Source organism: Chiloscyllium punctatum, chromosome 8, assembly GCF_047496795.1.
Source record: "Chiloscyllium punctatum isolate Juve2018m chromosome 8, sChiPun1.3, whole genome shotgun sequence".
NCBI lineage: Eukaryota > Metazoa > Chordata > Chondrichthyes > Orectolobiformes > Hemiscylliidae > Chiloscyllium > Chiloscyllium punctatum.
The window spans coordinates 89,817,409-89,842,994 of record NC_092746.1 but is presented as its reverse complement, the minus strand read 5'-3'; the positions used below and the strand labels follow the sequence as shown (position 1 = coordinate 89,842,994).

General features: G+C 37.8%; 1 protein-coding gene across 8 annotated transcripts in view; it reads left to right on the top strand.

Moving 5' to 3' along the window:
• The window catches only part of mpp7a (MAGUK p55 scaffold protein 7a), a 431,085-nt gene that overhangs the window by 338,811 nt on the left and 66,688 nt on the right, over positions 1 to 25,586 (top strand). For 6 of the 8 annotated variants that reach the window (XM_072576030.1, XM_072576036.1, XM_072576028.1 and 3 more), the window contains 2 exons: positions 6,513 to 6,551; positions 21,311 to 21,481. In XM_072576030.1, coding sequence (XP_072432131.1) covers positions 6,513 to 6,551; positions 21,311 to 21,481 — 210 coding nt within the window. The remainder of the gene's footprint in view (positions 1 to 6,512; positions 6,552 to 21,310; positions 21,482 to 25,586) is intronic. The other 2 variants (XM_072576032.1, XM_072576034.1) reach the window with 1 other exon arrangement.

Below are 25,586 nucleotides of genomic sequence, written 5' to 3'. Positions count from 1 at the left end.
TTTTAATTTTCTACTTTTTGACTTTTTTTCTGCTTCTCAGAGGAATTTGAAGGTATTTGTACTTGTATTCGATTCCAAATAATACAGAAAATTTCTCATGAAATAATTAAATTCTAATTTTAGCAATTGCTAATTTATTAATTTTTACGTTTTCGAGATAAAGGACCAATTGATAGTAAAATATGCATACAAGATGTATGTTTCAATATTGTAATTACATACTAGTCTATAAATTTGTAGTTCAGTGCATTTGACTTATTTGCTTTTATTTGCTGTTTTTTGCCTTTTAACATTTTGAACAAATTCTGTTCTTAGTGAAATACTATTCCATTGATTTTCTATTGAAAATAAATGGTGAAGCAGAAAGTCAAAGGTCACATTGATACACAAATGTCTGTCTTTGGAATTTTGGAACATATGACAAACAATTTCATTCAATGCTGTACCTTTTAAGAGAAAGCGCTTCAGGCTTTGTGATGTGGATCTTAATTTAAATAATATTCCTGCAAAATAAGTCTACATCTGATTAAATGTTCAAGAATGTTGTTGAATAGAGCGCAAGAATAAAACACTGAAATTATTGACTACTGAAACATTGAATCATGGGTATAAAATTAACTGCGTAGATTTTGAAGCTTGCCAGGTGTTCTTTGCTCTGATCCTAGCTTTGCCAAGATGGAAAGACTGTAAAATGAGATAGTGGGTTTCATCAAAAATAAGTTTGAACAGAGTTGAACTCTTCAGAGTTTGAACGGTTTGTGTTCGAGCAAGGATCAGATGGTGAAATATCAGTATAGGTTATTGAAAACTAAGATCAACAAATAAGTGGAAGTAAATTTCACATGCTCTTTCATTTATTGAATGAGGTCTAAGTGCGTACTTATATTGACTATGCATACTGATATTTGATGGCTGTCTGATAATGAAGAAATTTCAGCTGAACGTACTCTCGGGAGGAGAATATCATTTTACCCAACATCTTGACTTAATAGCATTAAAGAAGTAAGACTTCTCTTGAAAAGGAAAGAAAACATATCAATAATATATACTATCTATACATTTTTGTGCATTGTTTTGCAGCTGAATGTACATTCGAATCAGTTTAATGTTTAGTATACTTCCAAAATCTAATGACAGAACTGTGTGCACACGTAGTTTTGTAGTTGTGAATGTCATCCTAAAGGACTGATGTGTTATGTGTAGTTACAAAATATCCTACTGGCATTGTTTCAGGAACAATAGAAATATAGAGGTTTATAGCACAAGAAATGAAATCTAAAATTAATTACACTGCCACCTTTACTGTCATAATCGTTGTTGCTCTACTTCAAATATTTATCCACAGTTTTTCTTAAAAAGATGCAGTGATCTATTTTTCAAATCCTGCCTGACACAGCACTTTTTTTTTGTTGATAGGATGTGACTGTCACCCCTTGGTCCAGCATTGATTGACCATCCCTAATTGCCGTTGAACTAAGTAGCCTGCTAGACCATGTGAGGGGACAGCTAAGCGTCAACCACATTTCTGTGGATATGGATTTGCATCAAAGCCAAATTATCTAATGATGGTTGATTTGCTTCCTTAAAGGACAACAGTGAATGACAATTAGTGCCAGTTTTGTGGTGATGGTTACTGAAACTAATTTTCAATTCCAAAGTTATTAATTGAATTTGAACCCATGTATCTATTTGAACCTGGCCCTTTGGATTACTAATCGAATACCTTTATTACAGTGTGTTCCACCAAGCTATGGCATAAAAATGTATTTTCTCCTTGCTCCTTGCTGCCCAATCACCATTTAAATCAATCACTTATCACTGATAACCCAGCCAGATGAAGTTGCTTTGAGGATAAATAGGATATAAACTTTTTGAATAGAAGTTTATTTCATATGAACATAAATTCCGTTTAAGTGGAAATAGTACCAGTATTTCAGGTTCCTTTTCATAATTGTAATTTATTATCCAGATGAATCACCCCAGTGAATCTACCTTTTTAATATATTTCTTATAATGTAGCAACTCAAACTACACAATGCATTATATTTGTGGCTTAACCATTACATTGTACAGATTCATTATTTCCTCTTTCCTCTAGTAGCTTATGCTTCTGATTAGAAAATGAAAAAATCACTCATCGTCCTATGACTTTCACCTCGCTGCATTTAGACTTTCAGAAGTTTGTGTATCATAATCTCAAGGTCTCTGGATTCATTCAGCATCCTTCAGGATCAGTCCATGTATGTTTTATTCCCATGCCTTGTTCTGCCTTTGTGTGCAACAAAGTCTTAGTGTACAGTTTGTACGAAAGCAACAACGTGTGCCTTTGTCTGGTTGAAGAATCCCTGCTGACACACACAGGACCAAATTCAAGGACAAATAGGAAAAACAGGAGTTGGCTCACTACTTGGTCCGAATTTTTATGGAAAGTCAATGAGACCTTGGGCAGGATGTTATCAGTGACGACTAGTTGAGAAACAGCCAACCACACTGTTGTCCATTTGACAGGAATGTGCCTTTTTTTATTCATTCATGGGATAAAGGCACCACCCATCCCTAATTGCTCAGAGGGCAGTTCAGAGTCAGCCACATTACTATGAATCTGAAACCATATGGTAAAGATGGCAGCAGTTTCCTTCTCTAAAGGCTATTAGTGAACCAGATGGATTTTTCCTGATAATCGATAGTGGATTCATGTCATCAATTAAACTCTTAATTACAGATTTTTTTTTATTTTGATTTCCAATTCCACCATCTGCTGTGGCAGGATTCAAGCCTGGGTCCCCAGATCAATTACCTGGGTCTCTTGATCATCAGTCCAGTGATAATACTACCAGACTGTCATCTCTCTCCACCTCTCAGAGGAGCCTGAGGATCAGCAGTTATGGAGGTTTAATTGGCTATCCATTTGCAGTCAATAAGCAGCCATGCACAACTGCTCGCTCTCTGAGGAATATCCCATGACTGCAGAAAGACATCTGGTGTTCTCTGATGCCTTGTTCCACCATTTTACAAGGCTTCCCAACTCCAAGCCCTTCTCTGAGATACTTGGTAAAATAAGTTTCATGTTAATTCACACACAGAAGGCAAAATGAACAGAGAAAAATAGATGGGATGAAGGGAGTCAGTGCGAGGAAAAAGACTGATAAAAAATTTTTTTAAAGTTTTGAATCTCCAGAATAAAATAATTTCTGAAGATTTCCATGTGTGCAAAAATAAATTTTCAATGCTGAAGAGGTTGATTAAAATCAATTCAACTTGAATGGACAAGTTCTAGCTTTTCCTGGAATGTTTACTTTATATCTAATGGATAAATACCATAACTAATGCCAAACATCTTCTCAAGGAAATATTATGTAAGAGCAGGACAAGTCAACAACAGCTTCCTGATTTCTGCACCTAACCATAACTAGTGTGGATGCTAGAAGTTACACTTCATCTGTAATAGCATTGAATGTTGATAGCCTCACATCTTATTAACACTAAATTCAGGCCATGAGTAATCTTTCTTAACTAGATTGGAGCATTACTATAAGCAAGCAGGAATGCAATTTGAAACCCTCATGATCACCCACTCAGTGGTAGACATAGTATTAATTTGATTTGTAGATGGAAGAAGTAGTAAACGCTCAGATAATTTAATTTTCTTTCATTCAATTAACTCAGTAAATCTTCAATCAGTGGAATAATGTCGTAGATGTCACAAGTTATTGGCAAGCCTCACCATGTAAATGATAAGCAACCCATTCTCTCTCTCGTTTATGAAACAATTCACTGGATTGAGTTTATTATATCAGAGAAAATGCAAACTTTCAGGTAACAAGTAAAACTGGGAAAACAGAATAGATCAGAAGAAATATAGTGTATTAGCATACTCGCACACTTAAATCATGCTTGACTTAGAGGATATGTAACTGTTCATAAACTACAATGCTTACTGTGGTAGCAGTTCTTAAAATGGATATAAGTTAGTCTCCAAGACTTGAAAAGTATTCTGGAGCTAATTTTTAATTCCAGTTATGAACATTAACATTTATATGACAGTGACATTGGTTGTTTTGCACATTAAATGTGTATTAAATTGAAAAGTTGTCCAAGTGAGGCTAAAAATTCTTGACCAATTTGCATTGCTGAAATATCAGCATCTGTGATGGATTTAAAGTAATCTTTTCAAGCACACTTTGTATTTTACAAATGCTTGGTTCCACTCTGCCCCTAATTCTTTATGCAAATAGTTATAGCTGAAAAATGTGTTGCTGGAAAAGCGCAGCAGGTCAGGCAACATCAAAGGAGCAGGAGAATCGACATTTCGGGCATAAGGATTCCTGAAGAAGGGCTTATGCCCGAAACGTCGATTCTCCTGCTCTTTGCTGCCTGACCTGTTGCGCTTTTTCAGCTCTGATCTCCAGCATCTGCAGTCCTCACTTTCTCCTGCAAAATAGTTATATTCAAGTTGAGTGAGTGGGCAAAAGTCTGGCAGATGGAGTATAATGTGGGAGACTGTAAAGTTGAACACTTGGTCAGGAATAATAAAAACAAACTGAAATGGAGAATGACTCTGGAGTTCTTTGGCACAAAGGGATCTGGGCATTCTAGAGCATGAGGCACAGAAGGTTACAGTATGTAATCAAGAGGCTAGTGAAAGTCTATCTTTAATTACGAGCAAAATTGAAAATAAAAACAAGGGCATTATGCTGCACTCATACAGGGTGTTGCCAAAACCACATCTTAAATACTATATGTAACTTTAGTCTTCATATTTAAAGAAGGATTTAAATACTTTGGAGCTGGTTCAAAAGAGTGTTATTAGATTAGTACCTGGAATGAGTCGGTTGCCTTAGGAAGATAGGTTGGACAGGCTGGGCTTATTTCTACTGGAAGTTAGAAGGGTGAGGGATTGCTTGTAGAAGATTCTGAATGGCCTTCACAAGGCATACACCTCTTGTGGAGCAGGCCAGGACTAGGGAACGTCGTTTTAAAACTCGAGATAAGAGAAATTTCTTCACAAAAAGTGGTACAACTTAAAATTCTTTACCTCAGAAACTTTGTTGTTGAATATTTTTAAAGTTGGGAAGGTAGGCTCTTGATAAACAAGGGAATGAAAGGTTCTTTATGATAGAGTGAAATGAAACACAAGTAGATCAGCCATGATCCTCCTCCAGTGGCAGATTAGGCTTGTGGGGCTGAATGGCCTGCCGCTTCTGATTTCATATATTCATAAGATGTACATACAGGCTGTATATACTTAGCAACAACCTGAAAGTGCTCACTGACCTTTTGCAGTTTTTTATAATACATTACAAAATCTTGAACAGCAAAATATGTTTGATAATTTGTTTATGTTCTGTGACATAAAGTCGAGGCAGTGTTGTCTATTCGAGGTCAGGGGATTATATAATGAAAATTGCTTATGAAAATATGTTACATTGTAATGATAACCCTGAACTGTATCTGTAGAGATTTGATTTGAATAGCAGCCTCTAGCTATGTGAATGATAGTAGCTCTGAAAGAAAGATATTGTGGATGTGAAAAGACAACAAGAACAAGACCAGGTCAGAGTCTAGGAATTCTGCAGCAAGTAATTCACTTCTTGACGCCCCACTCTCTGTCCACTAGCTACATGACACAAGTCAGGAGTGTGATGGGCTACACTCCATTTGTTTGAATGAGTACTGCTTCTGAGACAGCTCAATACCATCCAGGAAAAGCAGCACACGTGATCACCATTACAACTACCACTTTCAGCATTCACTTCCTTCAAAATGGTACCATCTCCAAACTACATTGCAATAACTCGCCAATCCTCATTTTTCAACATCTTCCAAACCTACAATTTGCATCTTGAAGAAGGTCAAGAGCAGCAGATATATGAGAAGACCACCGTCTGCAAGCTCCCCTCCAAGTCACAGCTTGGAAATATGTTCCTCCCCTGTTGCTGGGTCAAAATCCTCAAAGTTCCTCCCTGTCCCTTTCCCAGATGGTTTGCAACAGTTCAGGAGGCAGCTCACCTCTAATTCCTCCAGAGCAATCAATACTGGACCAGCCAGCAATCCTTACATTCCAGGAACAAAAAAAAGGGGGATTCACAGCTAAATGTTTTCAATAAAAAGGTTAATATATCTTTTACACTGTATTGGGATATGTTTTAATTAGGATATTTTGTGTTTAGATGTGAAATTCAGAAATCAAAACGGTGTATGTTATGTAAGTGTGTTATTTACAAAACTAATATTCATGTTCGTTGAAATGTTATGACATGCATCTGCACTTTTTCCTTTCCTTCCTCTTTGAAATATTATTTGCAAATAGTTTTGCAAAAATGTGCAAGCGGTCAGAAGGACATTCCAATGTAAGCCGAAAACTCAGTGATCCAAGGCAATGTCGTGCTTGGTTAATTGGAGCCAATATATTGTAATGGCATACGTTGTATCTGCAATTGTGGCTTAGCTTCTAACTTCTCTGTTTATTTTCCTGGCCTTTGTTCATTGTGGTTATATCCTTTCTCCAGAAGATGCTGAATATGGTGACCTTGTCAGTGGATTCTATATAGGTGAGCAAATAGATACAGCGCATGCGAGTTCTTTGTCTTTTCTTTATTTCAGTTTCTTTTCTGCGATAGTGCATAAAAATTATAGATTTGTATGACTCATGTTTATATTTAGTTTCTATTAAAATTTGTTTTGTAGCTAAATTTTTCCATTTATATTTAAATTTAATATTTATTCCAAATAATAGCAGGACTTCTGAGTCCAGAATTCAAAGACTGGCAGTGAAGTTCAAAATCATTGTGTGATGGCTTTTATTTACAGTGATGCATAGTTAGCATATGCAGTTGAACTGAACTCCTAGCTTCTTGTCGTTTTGTATTGCGCAATTGAACTTGATCTTTCAAATGAAAAATTATCAACAAAATAGAGTGCAAGTTGTTGGAGTTAAATGTGACCTTAATGTTCAATTATGTATGATATTGCCAATGTCTGATCTCAAAAGCAAAGAAGTGCACGATACATTAGGTTTGACTTGGCTTTGTTATTGCTACACCATTATCTTGTACAGAGTTATAGAGTCATACAGCATGGAAACAGACCCTTTGGCCGAATTCTTCTGTGTTGACCAGGCATCCCAAAATCTCACAGTCCGGGTGCATTTCCCTATTTTCTAGCTGACATTTAATATCGGGGCAAATTACTATGAATGCTGGAAATCTGAAATGAGAACTGAAAATACTGATAAATATTCTGCAGGTCTGTTGATGCATTCTAAGTGGTTTCCAGTTTTTATTTTTTTATTTATAATGTCACAAGGATTTAAATTTATTTTGCATGCACAAATTATGTCTGTTTTAGGATTGAAATATAATCACTTCCTGTAAAAGGGAGAAAGAGGAGGATGATTCTCAGTGGGATTCGCTGGTACACTCCATGTATGAAAGTTTTAACAATATTAGCAAAAGCAATTACAGCCCTAACAGTCTGTCAAGGGAGCAGCACTGCATATGTTTAGCAAAAGATAAGCACATTATAATTCCCACTTAGGTTGATTACATTCTCATAATATTTCATACAATGTAGATGCTTTGTCTGACTGATCTTGTACTATCAAAGTATTTCGAGAAACATCATCATGTAAAAACTGGAAGGATTTTAAAAGCTAAATTTGTTTGCAGGCACAGATGAGAAATAGAGCACCATGCATCCATGTGCATAAATTTGGCACATTATGTGGGTGTGAAGATTTTAGATAGGTGGGGAGTAATGATAGACATTTCATAAAGATGTTTGGATTAACATTGGGTTTTAAATTGGTGTGACCATGTTTCTCCTCTGAGTTTGCTGAATAGAAGACTGTATTCTTAGCATCAAGATAATGTTTATATTGATATTCTTCCTGCACTGGAGACTGGGGATTTTCATTATTGAGGCAGGAGTCAGCAATTTTCCAAATGTTGTGATCCATCTTCTAGCCAGGCACCACTGGTGGTAGGATTTTCATCCATAGGAGGTTTGCGCAACCTGGTGTCGAAAGCAGATTTGAGCTTGAGATGGAAGTGGCCAGATTGCAAGTTAGTAGGCTGTCTTCTGTCTGGAGAGAGTTTAGTCCAATTCCACAGATCAATATAAAACCTCTTTCAATACTTGTAATCCTTGTCTCTCCTTTCACATCAATCCTCTGCACCTCATTTTTTATAATCAATCAACAACCCATCCACACAAGACCCAGTTGCCCACCAGCACTTTTATGCTGGGAGCTGTTAATTATTTAAAGATGAGACATCCAGCTCATCTGGTGGAAGTCCTGCCTTGTGGAATTGCTGATCCATCTAATTGGCCAGCAGCTTTAAAGTCCTAGCAGTAGCCATTTTAAGTAGTGCACTTCCAGCGGACTATAGGCAGTCTCTGAGAATGTCAAGTTATGTCCCAGGTTTTGGACAGGCCTGACTGACAGGAAGATGGGGTTGCTGAGTTTGAGAGGTCAGGGCTAGAATGATTGTTGTGCAATGAGTGTTAGTGAGTACCAGCAATGTTATGTCGGCTACCTCTACTGTCAGTGGCCCATGCAATGAAAGATCCAGGACTTCTTCCTTCATCTAGTGCAGGTCACAAACCAAGTGTCGTTAACCTGACTGAACCAAATTGTTGTGTTGTGTGGAGTGATTCATCAGAATATTCAGCTGAGATATTTCCAGTGTCCATCGATATTTTCTTCCTGTGCTTCCTTCTCACTAAATAATGGTGTGCAAAATGATTCAGCATCATGCAGTGCAAACACTGGTTTCTTCATGCTGGACATGCCTTTTTCTCCTTTGCATAACTTTTTCCATAGTATTTGCGTTCTGCCCTTAGTTTGTGATTATTAGACCCTTTGGGCCTGAACATCTAAGAGCATATAATGCAAGACAGGCCTGTTCTATAGTGACTATGCTATAGCTATTGACTTACAAGCTCAGCATTTCTGCAAATGTCATTTGCTTTCCTGACAGTAAATTCCTCCTCTCTTAGCACATGTGTATTCACTGCAGAATCTCTTATGTAGAAAACAATCCTGTCTTTAATTTGATCATACTTTAATTTCAATATAGAACCTGCTGGATTTCAGACATATTTGTTATCCAGTGACATCTAGTTATGACTGTAGTTAAATGTTTTTATCAAATCAGCATATAATATCTTGAAATGGATTTTGGTGTCTGGTTTTGTGAAAGCAGCCTTAAATGTATTTTATTGGCATCCCAATATTACATAGTCCAGGTACATTTACCTATTTCTGAGGTGACATTTAACATCAGGAGGCAAATTATGTTGCAAAAGATGTGCAGATCAGGTGAATTGGCTAGGCTAAATTGCCCATAGTGTTAGGTGCATTAGACAGTGGTAAATGTTGGGAAATGGATCTGGGTGGGTTACTGTACGGCGGGTTGGTGTGGACTTGTTGGGCTGAAGGGCCTGTTTCTATGCTGTGGGCAATCTAATCTTATAATACTTTGTCATTTTAAGTAATGCTGAATGGGTATGTGAATATAATGGGTTGGATACTGAGCTAGAAGTATCCAATTATCTTATCTTAGTCAGCTCCCAGGTTAAATTCAATATATCTGACAACTTAACCTCTGAAGAATTGCAAAGGAAACCTTGCAATTGAAACCCTATTTTACACGAGTGCACTCCATGTTTGTTTCCAAGCAGAATCAGGAAAATTCCCAGTTCCAGAAGCCTAATCCGGAACTTTGTATTTTTGTTCTGGGGAGTGGGCATGCATGGTAGTGGTGGGTGAAAGAAGTGGAATGAGTAGAAGTCCTGCCTTTGTATTTCAGCACTTCAGTTTTTTGTTTAAAATCCTCTGCCCTCTTTCATTCCCCTTGCCACTTGTACCCCTTATTCATTCCCTACTAGCCTCTATGCTGAGCTGTGTCTCTTTACACATCCCCATAGCTTCCCATACCTTTCATGTCAACCTGTGCCTACCCCAAAATCCATGGTCCTCATACCTGTCTGACCACCTGATGGTCTTCTGAACCCACTCCCATAATCCTTTAAAACCCCTATTCCACTGGTGCCTTGTCACCCAACCTTAAACCCATTTGCTGACTTAATGTCACCTGTGCACCCCACTACCACCTTTCCAACTACCATACCAATTCACCCATTATCCACCTTGGACAGATCTTGTGATCTATGCTGAAATGTGATCAAGTTCTTAAGTATTTTTTAAAGAATTCACCATTTACAAAAAGAACATTCGGATTAAAAATCCATTCACTCCTTTTAACTTTATTTTATCCCTCATTAAAAACAAGCATTATTCTTAGTTTCAAGTGTTTAAACCACTTTCAGCTGTCAAATTGTGAAATACAGGCATTCATTGTGGTAAGGGTAAAGTTGAGAAATTAATCATCCATTCCTAATCCTGCAATAAGCCTCAGGCATATGTCAACAGAGTGAAGTACTTTTTCTTAACCACTGCAGACTTCTTTTCCAATACATAAAGGTAGCAGTTTTAAATGCCTTTACAGCTCCCCTTTGACATCGTTTTACAGTGCTATTGACAGTTCTAATGTGTTTATGCACATTTATGTCCACTTTTAACAATTCTAAAAGGCACCTTACCTCTCCTAAAGCACAGCTTTCCTCTCTCAAAGATGCCCTGGGACTGTATCCAAAAACGTTACTGCTGTGAAGTACTTCGGTAGTTTTAGACCTTCTCCTATCAAGTCTAAAGTGCATATCGTGTTATGGACATTCCACAAATGAGAATCAGATCAACCTGAGGTAGCTGCAGTTTAACAAGGGCAACTGCATTTGTGAACCATGGATATGCAACTTGGAATCCATCCTCATTTGTACTCAACCCATACAAAAATGTTGGTGCCACATACAGGAATGAAATTTTCAGATTCAGAGTTTTTTCAGTAACAACGAACAGGTTGTTGTCTTTATCGAAATTCACATTGAAGGGTCCAAACCAGAAAGTATGAATTAGAATATCTAATTATTGTTAAATCATGCACAGGAAGCAAATAGCGATAAAATACAGAATGCAAAACTGGTGAAGATTTTTATTTTAATTTTTCAACAAAAAAAAATCACAACACTTAAGACTTTGCAGTCAATTAGAAATTTACCTAAACCAGAATCTATTGTCCATAACTGTCTTTGCCATTTTTGCTAAGTATCCATTGGTTAAATACAATAGACAATAGGTGCAGGAGTAGGCCATTCAGCCCCTCGAGCCTGCACCGCCATTCAATATGATTATGGCTGATCATTCCTAATCAGTATCCTCTTCCTGCCTTATCTCCATAACCCTTGATTCCACTATCTTTGAGAGCTCTATCCAACTCTTTCTTAAATGAATCCAGAGACTGGGCCTCCACTGCCCTCTGGGGCAGAGCATTCCACACAGCCACCACTCTCTGGGTGAAGAAGCTTCTCCTCATCTCTGTCCTAAATGGTTTACCCCGTATTTTTAAGCTGTATCCTCTGGTTCGGCACTCACCCATCAGCGGAAACATGTTTCCTGCTGCCAGAGTGTCCAATCCTTTCATAATCATATATGTCTCAATCAGATCCCCTCTCAGTCTTCTAAACTCAAGGGTATACAAGCCTAGTCGCTTCAGTCTTTCAGTGTAAGGTAATCCCGCCATTCCAGGAATTGACCTCGTGAACCTACGCTGCACTCCCTCAATAGCCAGAATGTCTTTCCTCAAATTTGGAGACTAGAACTGCACACAGTACTCCACGTGTGGTCACACCAGGGCCCTGTACAGCTGCAGAAGCACCTCTTTGCTTCTATACTCAATTCCTCTTGTTATGAAGGCCAGCATGCTATTGGCTGCCTTCACTACTTGCTGTACCTGCATGCTTACCTTCATTGACTGGTGCACAAGAACACCCAGATCTCTCTGTATTGCCCCTTTACCTAAATTGATTCCATTGAGGTAGTAATCTGCCTTCCTGTTCTTGCCACCAAAGTGGATAACCATACATTTATCCACATTAAACTGCATCTGCCATGCATCTGCCCACTCACCTAACTTGTCCAGGTCACCCTGTAATCTCCTAACATCCTCATCACATTTCACCCTGCCACCCAGCTTTGTATCGTCAGCAAATTTGCTAATGTTATTACTAATACCATCTTCTATATCATTAACATATATTGTAAAAAGCTGCGGTCCCAGCACGGATCCCTGCAGTACCCTACTGGTCACTGCCTGCCATTCCGAAATGGAACCGTTTTTCACTACCCTTTGTTTCCATCAGCCAACCAATTTTCAATCCAATCTAGTACTTTGCCCCCAATACCATGCGCCCTAATTTTACTCACTAACCTCCTGTGTGGGACTTTATCAAAAGCTTTCTGAAAGTCCAGGTACTGGATCTCCCTCGTCCATCTTCGGAGTTACATCCTCAAAAAATTCAAGAAGATTAGTCAAGCATGGTTTCCCCTTCATAAATCCATGCTGATTCTGTCCTATCCTGTTAGTACTATCCAGATGTGCCGTAATTTCATCCTTTATAATAGACTCCAGCATCTTTCCCACCACTGAGGTCAGGCTAACTGGTCTATAATTTCCTGCTTTCTCTCTCCCACCTTTCTTAAAAAGTGGTATAACATTAGCCACCCTCCAATCCTCAGGAACCGACCCCGAATCTATCGAACTCTGGAAAATAATCACCAACACATCCACGATTTCCCGAGCCACCTCCTTCAGTACCCTGGGATATAGACCATCAGGCCCCGGAGACTTATCAACCTTCAGACCTAACAGTCTCTCCAACACTAAATCCTGGCAAATATAGATTCCCTTAAGTTCAGGTCCTTTAGCCACTGTTACCTCATGGAGATTGCTTGTGTCTTCCCCCAGTGAACACAGATCTGAAGTACCAATTCAATTCTTCTGCCATTTCTTTGTTCCCTGTAATATATTCCCCTGTTTCTGTCTTCAAGGGCCCAATTTTAGTTCCTAACCATTTTTTTGCCTTGCACATACTTAAAAAAGCTTTTACTATCCTCCTTTATATTATTGGCCAGTTTACCTTCGTACCTCATTTTTCCTCTGCGTATTTCCTTCTTAGTAATCCTCTGTTGCTCTTTAAAAGCTTCCCAGTCCTCAGTTTTCCCACTTATCTTTGCTATGTTATACTTTTTCTCTTTTAACTTTATATGTTTCTTAACTTCCTTCATCAGCCATGGCCGCCCATGCCTCCTCCTGGGATCTTTCTTCCTTTTAGGAATGAACTGATCCTGCAACTTCTGCATTATACACAGAAATATCCGCCATTGTTCCTCCACGGTCATCCCCACTAAGGTATTGCACCATTGAACTTTGGCCAGCTCCTCCCTCACAGCTCCATAGTTCCCTTTATTCAACAGAAGTACTGTCACTTCCGACTGTACCCTCTCCCTCTCAAATTGCAGATTAAAGCTTAATGTATTATGGTCACTACTTCCCAATGGCTCCTTCACTTCGAGGTCTCTGACCAATTCTGGTTCGTTACACAATACCAGATCCAGAATTGCCTTCTCCCTGGTCGGCTCCAGCACCAGCTGCTCTAAGAATCCATTTCATGCCATAATGAATGTTAGAGCCAAATCGATCAGTGAGCTACCAGTTCATCAAAACACATGGAGACGCAATGCAAACCAACAGCCATGTTTAACTGTGCATGTGTACAACTTGCTGTGCCAGATGCTTCCTTGTAGTGGTAAGTGTCATTCGCCAATATTAGCATGCAAACTTTGGCTATTAGGATTTATATTTGAAAGCTCTCGCATTTAAAGAATTAAAATGTCATCTTATCAGCTTCACTTACATTGTGACAATAGCATTTTGAACAAGAGCCTCAGTTGTTAAGTATTTCAAAACCATATTGACCTATGCTTGAAATAATGTTCAGTGAAGATCTTTAGAATAGATGTATATTTTTATTTATCTATGTTATTTATATGTATAGATGGGTTTTCAAAGCTGAAAACGTGTTGCTGGAAATGCGCAGCAGTTCAGGCAGCATCCAAGGAGCAGGAGAATCGATGTTTCGGGCATGAGCCCTTCTTCAGGTTCCTGAAGAAGGGCTCATGCCCAAAACATCGATTCTCCTGCTCCTTGGATGCTGCCTGACCTGCTGCACTTTTCCAGCAACACATTTTCAACTCTGATCTCCAGCAGCTGCAGCCCTCACTTTCTCCTAGATGGGTTTTCAACCTTTTTTAAAGATTTTCATCAAGATATTAGACTGCATGTTTGAAATCTCACAGAGGTGGAGCTGAAAAATTATAGCCGGCAATCAGTTTATACCACGAAAGAAATACAGATATTTTTACATAATTGGTGGTTTACAAAGATGTTTAATTAACTTAGTGACTATTGTCCACTACGTCGTCATTGTTTCATAGCATGAATTCATGAACCACATTTGTAAATGTTTTATTGTCCGCTTGAATCTGGATAGTACTTTCACTCCTGCGTCAAAATGTTCCAAGTTTGAATCCCACTTTAGAGACTTGAGTGCAAATGTAGCTGTGGACACTCAAATTCAGTACAGAGAGAATAATACAGAGAACAGGAGAGTTATTTCCAGTGTCCTGGCCAATATTTGTCTCAAAGTGAACATCACTAAAGTAGGTTATCTGGTTACTATCAAATGGGTGTTTGTGAGAGAGCTTGTTGTGGAGAAATTGATTGCTGCATTTCTTAATTGTTACTATACTTTAAAAATGCGTTGACAACTGTAAGATACCTTGAAATACCCAGTCAGCATGAAAAGCACAAAAGAAATGTAGTTTTTTTTTATTTTACTTATACTAAACATTTAGTTTCAGCTGTGTCCTAACTTAAGTTCATGCAAGATAATTATATTTCATGTGGATTTTCTTTATCGTAATGATCAAAAGTCTGGAATGTACCTTACCAATATGGAGCTGCTTTTCATATTAACATTTTCTCCAGACCTCAATGTAGTTTATGGTTCTTTGTGGAAAGAATACTATGCGATTTTCTTACAACACGAGATTGTATGAGAACAGAACTAATGAGCTATGTCAGAACCACCTGTAATTGGTATTGCTGAACTCTTGGGAAATAGAACTCAGAATGAAGTTAGTATAATTTAAAAATGTCACACTTGAAAATAAATGTTGACTGATCATTTTCAGCAGCATCGCTACTGCCCAGTGAGAACTTGAAAAGAAAACATTGTATTAACAAAGTCTCATATATGATTTATAATTCAACATTTGTTTTGTCAAACTCATTTCAGTGCATTAAACCACTCATTGCGTTACCATTGATTTCCATTATCAACAGTACATTGTTGTGATGCCAAAGATATGTTTCCAAATTGTCTATAACAGAACACCAATATGCCCACACTAAATTCATGAAGAATTGCCTTGTACACTTTGATTTTGTAAAGCTTCTACTTAAATGATATACAGATAAATGTTTAGTAAAAGGAAACTTAATGTTGCAACAACATATTACTTGCTTGAGGCCTCAAGAGCCTGCAATATGAAAGTGATTATTTTAAGAAGGCTCAGGGTGGTCAAGAAGAAATTAAGATCTTCGCCATGGCCTTGGCAACTCTAGTCCAATGCTATTGTTTTAAGATTTGTCTTTCACAAAACAACTATTTTAACCAAGATCAAATGTAGAACAGCATAAGCATTATTTAATCTCCAGTACTTTTTAAATTCTTTGTGCTTCGATTTGCTTATTTTTTACCTTGAGGAAGAATGGATCATGTCGATTAATTCAGTTCCAGTTCTTATTCAACCTGGCAGCAGGAAATTTTGCAGCAGGAAAATTTACACATCTGACTTTAATTAAATTTGCATATCCAATCAAATAGTTATAATTAACCATCCAATTGATTGTATGGTTTGAATGTAATACAGATGTTACTAAACTACACTGTTATAGTCAATGAACACAAATAAAGATTTCTTTTTCATATAGTAATCACTGTCAACCAAGCCTTCCTTCCTTCAACATTGCAGGTTAATTTCTTCCTTGTATCCCAACTGAGTGCAATTACTATGCATGTCTGATTGCTGCATTTTTTTTGCCAGCTGGTCACACTCAAATTCTTTTTGGTTGTAAAGTGTAAAGCCTAATTATATATGAAAAGCATGCAGATAATAACGGCAGGCCTCACAAATACTAGAACCAAGAAAAATAAAGCTGAATGGTTACCAGGACGCTTTAAGTTGGACAAATTTTACTTTCCTTAGACAAGAATCAATGCCTTTTATAAGACTCATTTAGAAATAAAATTTGTTGGACTTATCAACTGTTTCTGAGTTGTAAAAGTGAATACGAAAGTCTATCAAAGGCTATATGGTTACATTTGGTAAGTTTTGTTTGTGTTATCAAGATTGAAGTAGGGGTGTATGAAATTAAAAAGCAGGGAGAGACCAGCCAGATCATTAAGCTTAACCAACACAAATAGTGGCGACAAGATCACAACAAAAAGCTCCATTCTTTCCACAAATGCAGCCACACATCACTCTGAGCAGCCATGTAATCTCTGACAGAGCTTAAAATCAAATCCAATATGGAATGTCACTGCTGCCAAATACTTTCATGAGTCCATAACATCGAGCAGATCAGGGCTATTCAGTCCATCGAGTCTGTTCTGCGTATCAATGACATCATGGCTGACTGATGATCCTCAACTCCCTTTTTCTGCCTTTTTCCCATAGCCCTGGATTACTTTACTGATTAAAAATTTGTCTATCTTCGCCTTGAGTGCACTTAGCAACCCAACCTCAAAAGCTGTATGAAAGACCATAAGAAACAGGAAATAGGGCCATTTAGCCCCTCAAGCCTACTCCATCATTCAGTAGGACCTTAGCTAATCTGACACACCTTCTATCCACTTTCGTGACCTTTCCCCACAACCCTTGATTTTCCCCAGTAAAATAAGCTGTCTGTGGTGAAGAAGTCCATGGAGTCACGACCCTGTAAAAGATGAAATTCCTCCTTATCTCTATCTTAATTGGATGACCCTTTACTCTGAGCTTATGCTGCCAGTGCTAGACATTCCTACAAGGGGGAAGCAACCTTTTCACATCTACCCTGTCAAGTTTCTGAAAAATCTTGCACATCCTGCTAAGATCTCCTCTCATTCTTAAGTACAGCCCCAAATTATTCAACCTCTCCTTGCAGGACAGCCTCTCCATACCCAGTATTAACCTTCTTTGGGTCTCCAAAGGGTCCAAAATTGTTCATAGCATTTTAGCTGGGATCTGACCACTGCCTTGGTCAATTTTAGCAAGACCTCCCTTAAAGGCAAATATTCTGCTTGCCTTCCCAATTAACTTGTATGCTAGCTTTTTGAGATTTTTGCATGAGGATTCCCAAATCTCTCTGTGCTGTGGCTTTTTTTCAACTTTCCTCCAATTAGGTAGCATTCAACTCCTCTGTTCTTGCTGTCAAAGTGCATAACCGCATATCTTCCCACATTATATTCCATCTTTCAAGTTTTTTGCCCACTTACTTTACCTGTCTTTATCCCTCTGCAGAGTCTTTGTATCGTGCTCACCATTTATTTTATCTATTTGTGTGTCATCTGCAAATTTGACAATAGTACATTCACTTTTCTCAGCCAGGTCATTAATATACATTGCAATTAACTGTGGTCCCAGCACTGATCCCTGTGTTAGACTACAAGTGCCATCCTGAACATGTCACACTCCCAACTAAACCCAACTCTGTCTTTCATTTGTCAGCCAATTGCCAATATCATACCTCCAATACTTCTCACCTTAAGTAGCCTCATGAATGGCTCTTTAACAAATGTTTTCTGAAAATCTAAATGTATTACATGCACTGCATCCCTTTTATTTATTCCACTTGTTAACCTCAAAGTATTCTAATTAATATGTCAGGCATGATACCCCTTCTAGAGCCACGCTGATTCTACTTGATCATATTATGTATGTGTTTTGACCTGTTAGTTTCCACACTCTGGATTCAGGTATTCTCGTCAAGACATATGTTCATTTTTTCCACCTCCACTTTAGAACATACCCATGTTTTTGGTGATTGTGCTCAATATTTGTGTCTCTGTCATTGGTGAACAGGCCTTAATAAGCCCATCACCCTTCTGCTTGCTTACTCTAGTTAAACAACACCATGGTATTAATATTCTCGACCTTGTTTTCAAATCCTTGTGTAATCTTGCCCCTTCTACCTTAATATCTCCAGCCCCACAATAAGCTATGTGTGGTCCTCTGATTTCATGTCTCCTCAGCAATCTCGAGTGTAATTGCATCACCATTGTTGGCCAAGCCTTCAGTCGCCAGGGCCCTACACTCTTGATATCCTCTATGCCCAACCTTTTCAGCTACTACAATTGGCAAATCTATTGAGCATAAACAAGTGACTGATTTCAACTTGGAACCATTTAGCATCATCTTTAGTCATCTGAAATAGAAATGTTGTTCATATTTCCCTTGATTACTCGATAATTTCCTTGCTGTTTACAGTGTTATACTGAACTAATTATATGATGTCAGTACATAGTTACCACATTTCAACTGAACAAAGTACAGTTGTGAGCTTATCCTGGTGACAGACAATAGTAGTAAACAGATTGTTCCAGTTCAACTCATTAATCAAATTTTGAGCAGCATAGTCATGCCTGGAATAGATGGAATGTAATTTGGAGTTATAATCTATATCAGTAATCAAGTGTATCATACCATCAGAAGAAAAATCTCCCTTTCCTGCTTTTGTGCTGTTTCCATTTCCTGTACTCTGCATGGATTTTCCAAATTAGGTCTAATTTGTGCTGTGGATTTATACTCTGAGACTTGGGTTGAAGCTTTCCAGACTTGTTTTGCTAATATCTTCATTGGTTGTCAAATGCATAGCATCAGTCCCATCTGTCTGAGCCAGATTTAGGTCATGATGCTAGAGGTGAAGATACTTCATTTTTAAAATTGTCTACTCAGTCTATTCCTGGATGTTAGTCTTTCTCGTTAATTCTGTTAGATCATAAATTTGGTGTAACATACCATTCAAGTTTTAATAAGTCCCTTCAACGAGCGCTAATTTAAATGTATTAGCAACTAAAATAGAACTTGAGTCAAAAGTATGTGTGTATTGGCTTTCATAGAATGTTTTTAGTACTTAGTAACTCCCATTAATTGTCGGTAGAAGGTATCACCAAATAATACGAGTGTGTGCATACCATTCCTGATTCTACTGTTGGATGATGGGTTCTGACTTGAACCTGTAATTATAAAGTTAAGGAACAGATCATCTTCACGTTAACATTCTTTCCTTGATCAGACGCCGATACATTTGACATATACCATTTATTTCTGTTTATATTTTCCCATAATTAATTTGAGTTTCTGCAACATCCATATAACTCAGCCTTATTTTTGGCAGTTTTTATAGTCACTGTATGCAATCCCTCACTCATTTTGATCTTGACTCAAACCAACATCCTCATTTTGTCTATTATGCCTAATTTTGGAACATTCCAAGAGGCTTAAACTTTAGTATAATATTTTTGTAATTTTGACTTAATAATTATATTGCTGCTTAGTACTTGTATTATGAATTTAAGTAGGAAGTGCCCCACACTGGTGCTACTTGTCCATCACTAATTGCTGAATTGCTAAAATTGATTCCAAAACTCTTTGGCTTTATGACTTATTGAGAACTCTAAGCAACTTCTGTAACTTGTGCCAAAAGCTGTCTAGGTTATGGACTTTTTGCATGTGTTTCATTAAATTGAGGTATTATTATATTGTATCTCTGTCTGAATCGTGTTTCTACATAGTTGTTGTGATAGGGTTAGGTTTAGGGTTATTTGTATCAACAAGTATAAAAAATATATGGTATATCAATATTATCTCTTCTGCAGATTAAACATTTACATTAGATGTGCAATAAAAATGTAGCAAATTTAGAGAATGCTGCAAAATGTAAAGACACTGTGATTCTGTAATTATATATGAAAGCTTACATATCTGGTTGCACATGTTTGCTTTTTGTTTGAAGAGAACTTTTGTGCTAATTAATGTGTGGAATATATAGTCTAGAATAAGTAATGTGTTCGTGTCTCAGCCATCCAGTGTTAGCATTGCAGATTCGAAGTCACTGTAATAACAACCATGTTGAATTGTTTTTACTCTGCCTTGACCATTTACTTTACCTTGAACTTCTGATTGATGTCACTCCATTCCCACCCCACCCTTTCTTGGCCTTGCTGGGTGTTTTCTTCCATTGTGCCAAATTTGTAATAAGAGGCACATATTCAAAATTCATTGCACTTAGCACTAGGTCAGATAGTGGATTAAAGAGGCTTTCAGTGAGAGTGTCTAATATGTGAACTTACTGGGCGACACAGTTGCCAATAATTGCATTATCAAAACTACCAATTAGTTCTGATACGATAGAGTAATGTTTATTTTGTTCAAATAAATTCACTCTGACAATGAGTTTCTTTATCTTAGTTGTATGCTCACAGCAAACATCAAGGTCCTGTCTGCAAGAGGAGAATGACATTTGGAGGGCCACTGAAGTCGTTCTTTCTTATTCCTTCATTGCCATACAGACCTAGCTGGCTATCTGCACAAGAATGTTACATTGTGTTTTTAAAAAAAGGAAAAGAATTATAAAATATTTCTCTTCTAATTAAAAATGTTGCACAAATATCTGTACTGTTTCTGTTTCCTGTTGTCCAAATTCTTATCAGTTCACAATTTATTACAGCAAGGGGAAAAATGTATCGCATGTCACTCACAAGGATTTAACCTTCATACTACGAAGATTTTTTTCTTGTGTATCCATTCTCCTACTCTTCAACTTATCTTTAAATGTATAAAGTATAGCAACTGAAGTTTAACTAGTGGATTTTGCAGTCTTTGTCAGATTATGATTGCATGATGTGTATAAAATCCAGTTCATTAATTCTGCAAATAACTCCTTATCAATTTTTTTTCTTGATTTTAGTTTTAAAAGTTTTGTTTAAATCCAAACTAAAATGTGTGAAGTGAATTTCAGTTTGCTAACTGCTTCATTTCACTTGGTTGGTAACTTCAGTTTGTATCTTTGATATGTATGTGAAATTTTCTTAAGGTATATATCTTCCTGTTGTTTGTTTATGGAGGGAAAATGCTCCACAAGTCTAGGTTTTTCAGCATTAAATCCAAAGAAAATAAGATTACACTTGGTAGATTTAATGATAATAGCATAATAATATCTGTTTTATTTCCTTTGTTTTGTGTTGTAACTCTATTAGTTAAGCATTACATTGATTCAGTGTAATAACAGTTTCTAATTCTTTGCAGCTGGTCTCAGAAGAAGTTTTCGACTGAGCAGAAAAGATAGAAAGACTAATAAATCTATGTATGAAAGTAAAAGAAGCGAACAATACGACACAGCAGATGTACCAACATACGAAGAGGTTGTCTCTTATCAGCATCAACCTAATGAAAAGTACAGACTGGTAGTGCTTGTTGGTAGGTGCTATTTATAACTCGTACCTTATTTTGTGGCTGGTTTGATAACCTAGTATTGATCAATTAATATAATAAAGTGATTAGTTTTATTAGCAACTTGTTTTGAGAAATACAGTGCAAATTATTGTGCTGTTTATGATCAGTCATCTTGAGTCTCTCAATCAATCCCAGCAATGTTCTCACTTGGATGTGTAAACTTTGTTTTTTGAGACATACATCATGCCACAGGGTTCACTTGACCTTCCTGCCACAGCCTTTTAGGCCTTGGGCTAATTCCTGGATGTGTATCTCTGACTTGTCTGGTTTGTCCATTTGGATAATGTGCACCTTGATATTCTTATGCAATCAAAATTCGTCAACATCCGCAGCCTTTTGGATGGGATAGACATTTTTATTACTGTTTATGTGAGAAAATGCTTCTTGTTTTCAATGTTCAATGGCTGAACTCTTGTTTTAAGATTGTCAATTTGTTCTGGATTATCCAACCAAAAGGAATAACTCCTCTGTTTTCCACCTTGTCGAGTCCATTTATCATTTCAAGTAACTTGATTATATTACCTCTCAAACTTCTGAGCACAAATCAAATTTATACAACTTTCCTTAAATAAAGTAGCTTACATTTTTAACAAATTTGTTTTAAATTCCCTCATTAGTTACATTGTATGTTTACAGTTTCCAGCTTTTTGAATTTGCTATAGATTTAAAAATCATCTCTTTGTTTACCTTTGTCCTTCAGGCCACCTCTCAGCCTTTTATTTTCGAGAAATAAGATTCCCAGCCTCTTCATCTCTATTATGACCTCTCAGTTCTGGTCTTACCTTAATACATTTTTGTTTGCATCTTCTCCAATAACTCTACATGGTTTATTTTACTGTAGTGATCATAATCTTCCAGTCCTAAAATGTTAACATGACTTTTCTGACCATAAGACATAGTAGCAGAAATAGGCCATTCAGCACATTGAAACACCACATTTCAGTGAGAAAATGGCTAATCTAATAATCAACTCTACTTTCCTCCCTATTCCACATAACCCTTGCTTTTCCTAATGATTAAAAATCTGTTTTAGTTTTGAGTAAACTTAATGATCCAAACTCAACAGACTTCTGTGGAAAGAAATTCCACAGATTCTCTCCCTCTAAGAGATGAAATTCCTCCTCATCCCATTTCATTTGTGTAATCCATTATTCTGAGATTATGTTGTCTGGTTCTAGACATTCCCACAAGGAAAGCACATCCACATCCACATCTATCCTTTCAAGTCATAGAGTCAAAGAGATGTACAGCATGGAAACAAACCCTTCAGTCCAACCCGTCCATGCCGACCAGATATCCCAACCCAATCAAGTCCCACCTGCCAGCACCCAGCCCATATCCCTCCAAACCCTGCCTATTCATTTACCCATCCAAATGACTCTTAAATGTTGCAATTGTACCAGCCTCCACCACATCCTCTGGCAGCTCATTCCGTACCCGTACCACCCTCTAATGTTGCCCCTTAGGTCTCTTTTGTATCTTTCCCTTCTCACCCTAAACCTATGCCGTCTAGTTCTGGACTCCCTGACTCCAGGGAAAAGACTTTGCCTATTTACCCTATCCATGCCCCTCATAATTTTATAAATCTCTATAAGGCCTCCGACGCTCCAAGAAAAACAGCCCCAGTCTGTTCAGCCTCTCCCTAAAATGTTGAGTGGCACGGTGGCACAGTGGTTAGCACTGATGCCTCACAGCGCCAGAGACCCGGGTTCAATTCCCACCTCAGGCGACTGACTGTGTGGAGTTTGCACATTCTCCCCGTGTCTGTGTGGGTTTCCTCCAGGTGCTCCGCTTTCCTCCCACAGTCCAAAAATGTGCAGGTCAGGTGAATTGGCCATGCTAAATTGCCCATAGTGTTAGCTAAGGGGTAAATGTAGGGGTATGGGTGGGTTGCGCTTCGGCGGGTCGGTGTGGACTTGTTGGGCCAAAGGGCCTGTTTCCACACTGTAAGTAATCTAATTAATCCCTCTAGCTTAAATCCTCCAACCCTGGCAACATTCTTGTAATTCTTTTCTGAACCCTTTCAAGTTTCACAACATCTCTCCGATAGGAAGGAGACTAGAATTGCACGCAATATTCCAACTGTGGCCTAACCAAAGTCCCAAAGCTTTTTGTATGTTTCAATAATGTTGTCTCTCATCCTTCTAAATTTCAATATGTACAGGTTCAATCTACTCAAACCCTCTTCAGAAGACAGTCTCTCCATACCTGGTGTCAGTCTAGTGAATCTTCTCTGGACTCCGTCCAATGCCAGTTTACCTTTCCTTAGACAAGGGGCCTAATTCGTTTAGAGTATTCCAGCAGAGGTCGGGTAGTGTCTTGTGTAGTTTTAACAAAACCACCTTTAAGTTTCTTTTAATAAAGGCTAACCTTCCATCTGTCTTCCCTAATACCTGCTGAACGTGGATGTTAGCTTTTTTTTGTGACCTTGGATGAGGGGTCCCAAATTCCTCTGTTGTTCTAATCAGTCTTTCTTCATTTAAATAATAATCAACTTCTCGATTTTTCCTGTCAAAGTGGATAACCTCACATCTTCCCACATTATGTCACATCTTCCAAGTTTTTCTTACTTGCCTAGCCTGTCCATATCTTTCTGCAGACTCTTTTTGTCATACTCACCACACGCCTCCCCACCTGTTTTAGTATCTTCTGCAAGCTTCGCTATAACAATTCACTTTTCCCATCCAAGTTACTCATGTATTATGGATAATTGCTTTCTGCTTTCAACTCGGCTCTTCCTTTGAAAAAAGATCTTATCTTTGTTCTACAATCCCATGCAGGCCCTCATTATCTCTCACTTAATTATTTTGGAATCTGTTTGGCAATTAAAGAAGCATTAGGCAAACTTATTATTTTGTTAAAATCTTCCTTTTGTCGTAGCCCGAGTTTGATGTTAACCATAATTTTAGAAATTGTATTTCCAGTACCTGGGCCTAAATCACCGATATAAATGGCAAACAAAGCAAGAGCAGGGGCTAATTTTCATCAGGCCCCCCTTCCTGATATCCAGCCTCTGTATCAGACACGAAGTCCTGTGATTGAAGAACATTCCTGGAGGTGACAAATTGGTGCATGCCACGTGGCAATAGTCTTATCTGCAGTTGTTAATACCAGTGCGCTGAAGCCCAGAAGTTATCATCACTTAGCTTCTTAAAAGCCTCAATTCAGGCTTGAAATGTCAACCATTGACCCTCTTTTCGAGAAATTATTTCTGATGGAGGTGGGAAGACAGTGGGCTTCAATTACAACACCACTCCACTCAATTAAGTGCCTTTCCTGTCTCCAAGCTCTCGGCCAGCATGAGCCAAATATTCTGTGATATTTTGAGTATTTGTAAAAAAAACATATTTACCGTACAAGATTATTAGACTCATTAATTCTGCATGACAAAATTATCAGGAGAATTGTTCTATCGAAGTGACTTCTTTCTGAGCAACAGCAAATTTCAGCTTTATTAGGGTCCAAAGAATGATCCTCATTGGGATTTCTGTTCTTTTCTCCTGCAATACTGTAAGGTTGTTTCAGTAATATTCAACTAGAAGAATATCGGACGTGCAGATCAGTACACACATTGGAATTTAAGACCAGTCTGAATAATATGTTGATCAAGAAGTGTTGGAGCCAGAAAAGCCATGCTGGAAAATGTACAGTAGGTACTAACTGTTTTTGGCTCCAGGTGCCTCTGAATTGGCATCGTAGCTGGCCCTGGCTGCTGGAATCTTTTGGAGCTTTTCTGAATTTTTCATGAAGAATTTCAGCTGTAATTACTTGTGTAGGGTAGGTGAGGAGGCAATGCATGCTGCAAGTAAAGGCACCTCCTCCCATGCAACATATTTTAAAGCCTTTTTCATATTTTACACACGTTGGAAAGAGGAAGAAAGCTTATTGTCAAATTACTTCTCTCTTCCATAAAATTCTCTTTAAATTTACCAAAGAAAGATGCTGTGCTTTTTGATGATTTTAAAAAAATACATAACAGGTTTATTGAAACACAGAGATGAGTTTTAATTTTGCAACTTAAATAAACGAAGTTTTGGTCAACAACAATATTGTTGATCTGGCCAAATCT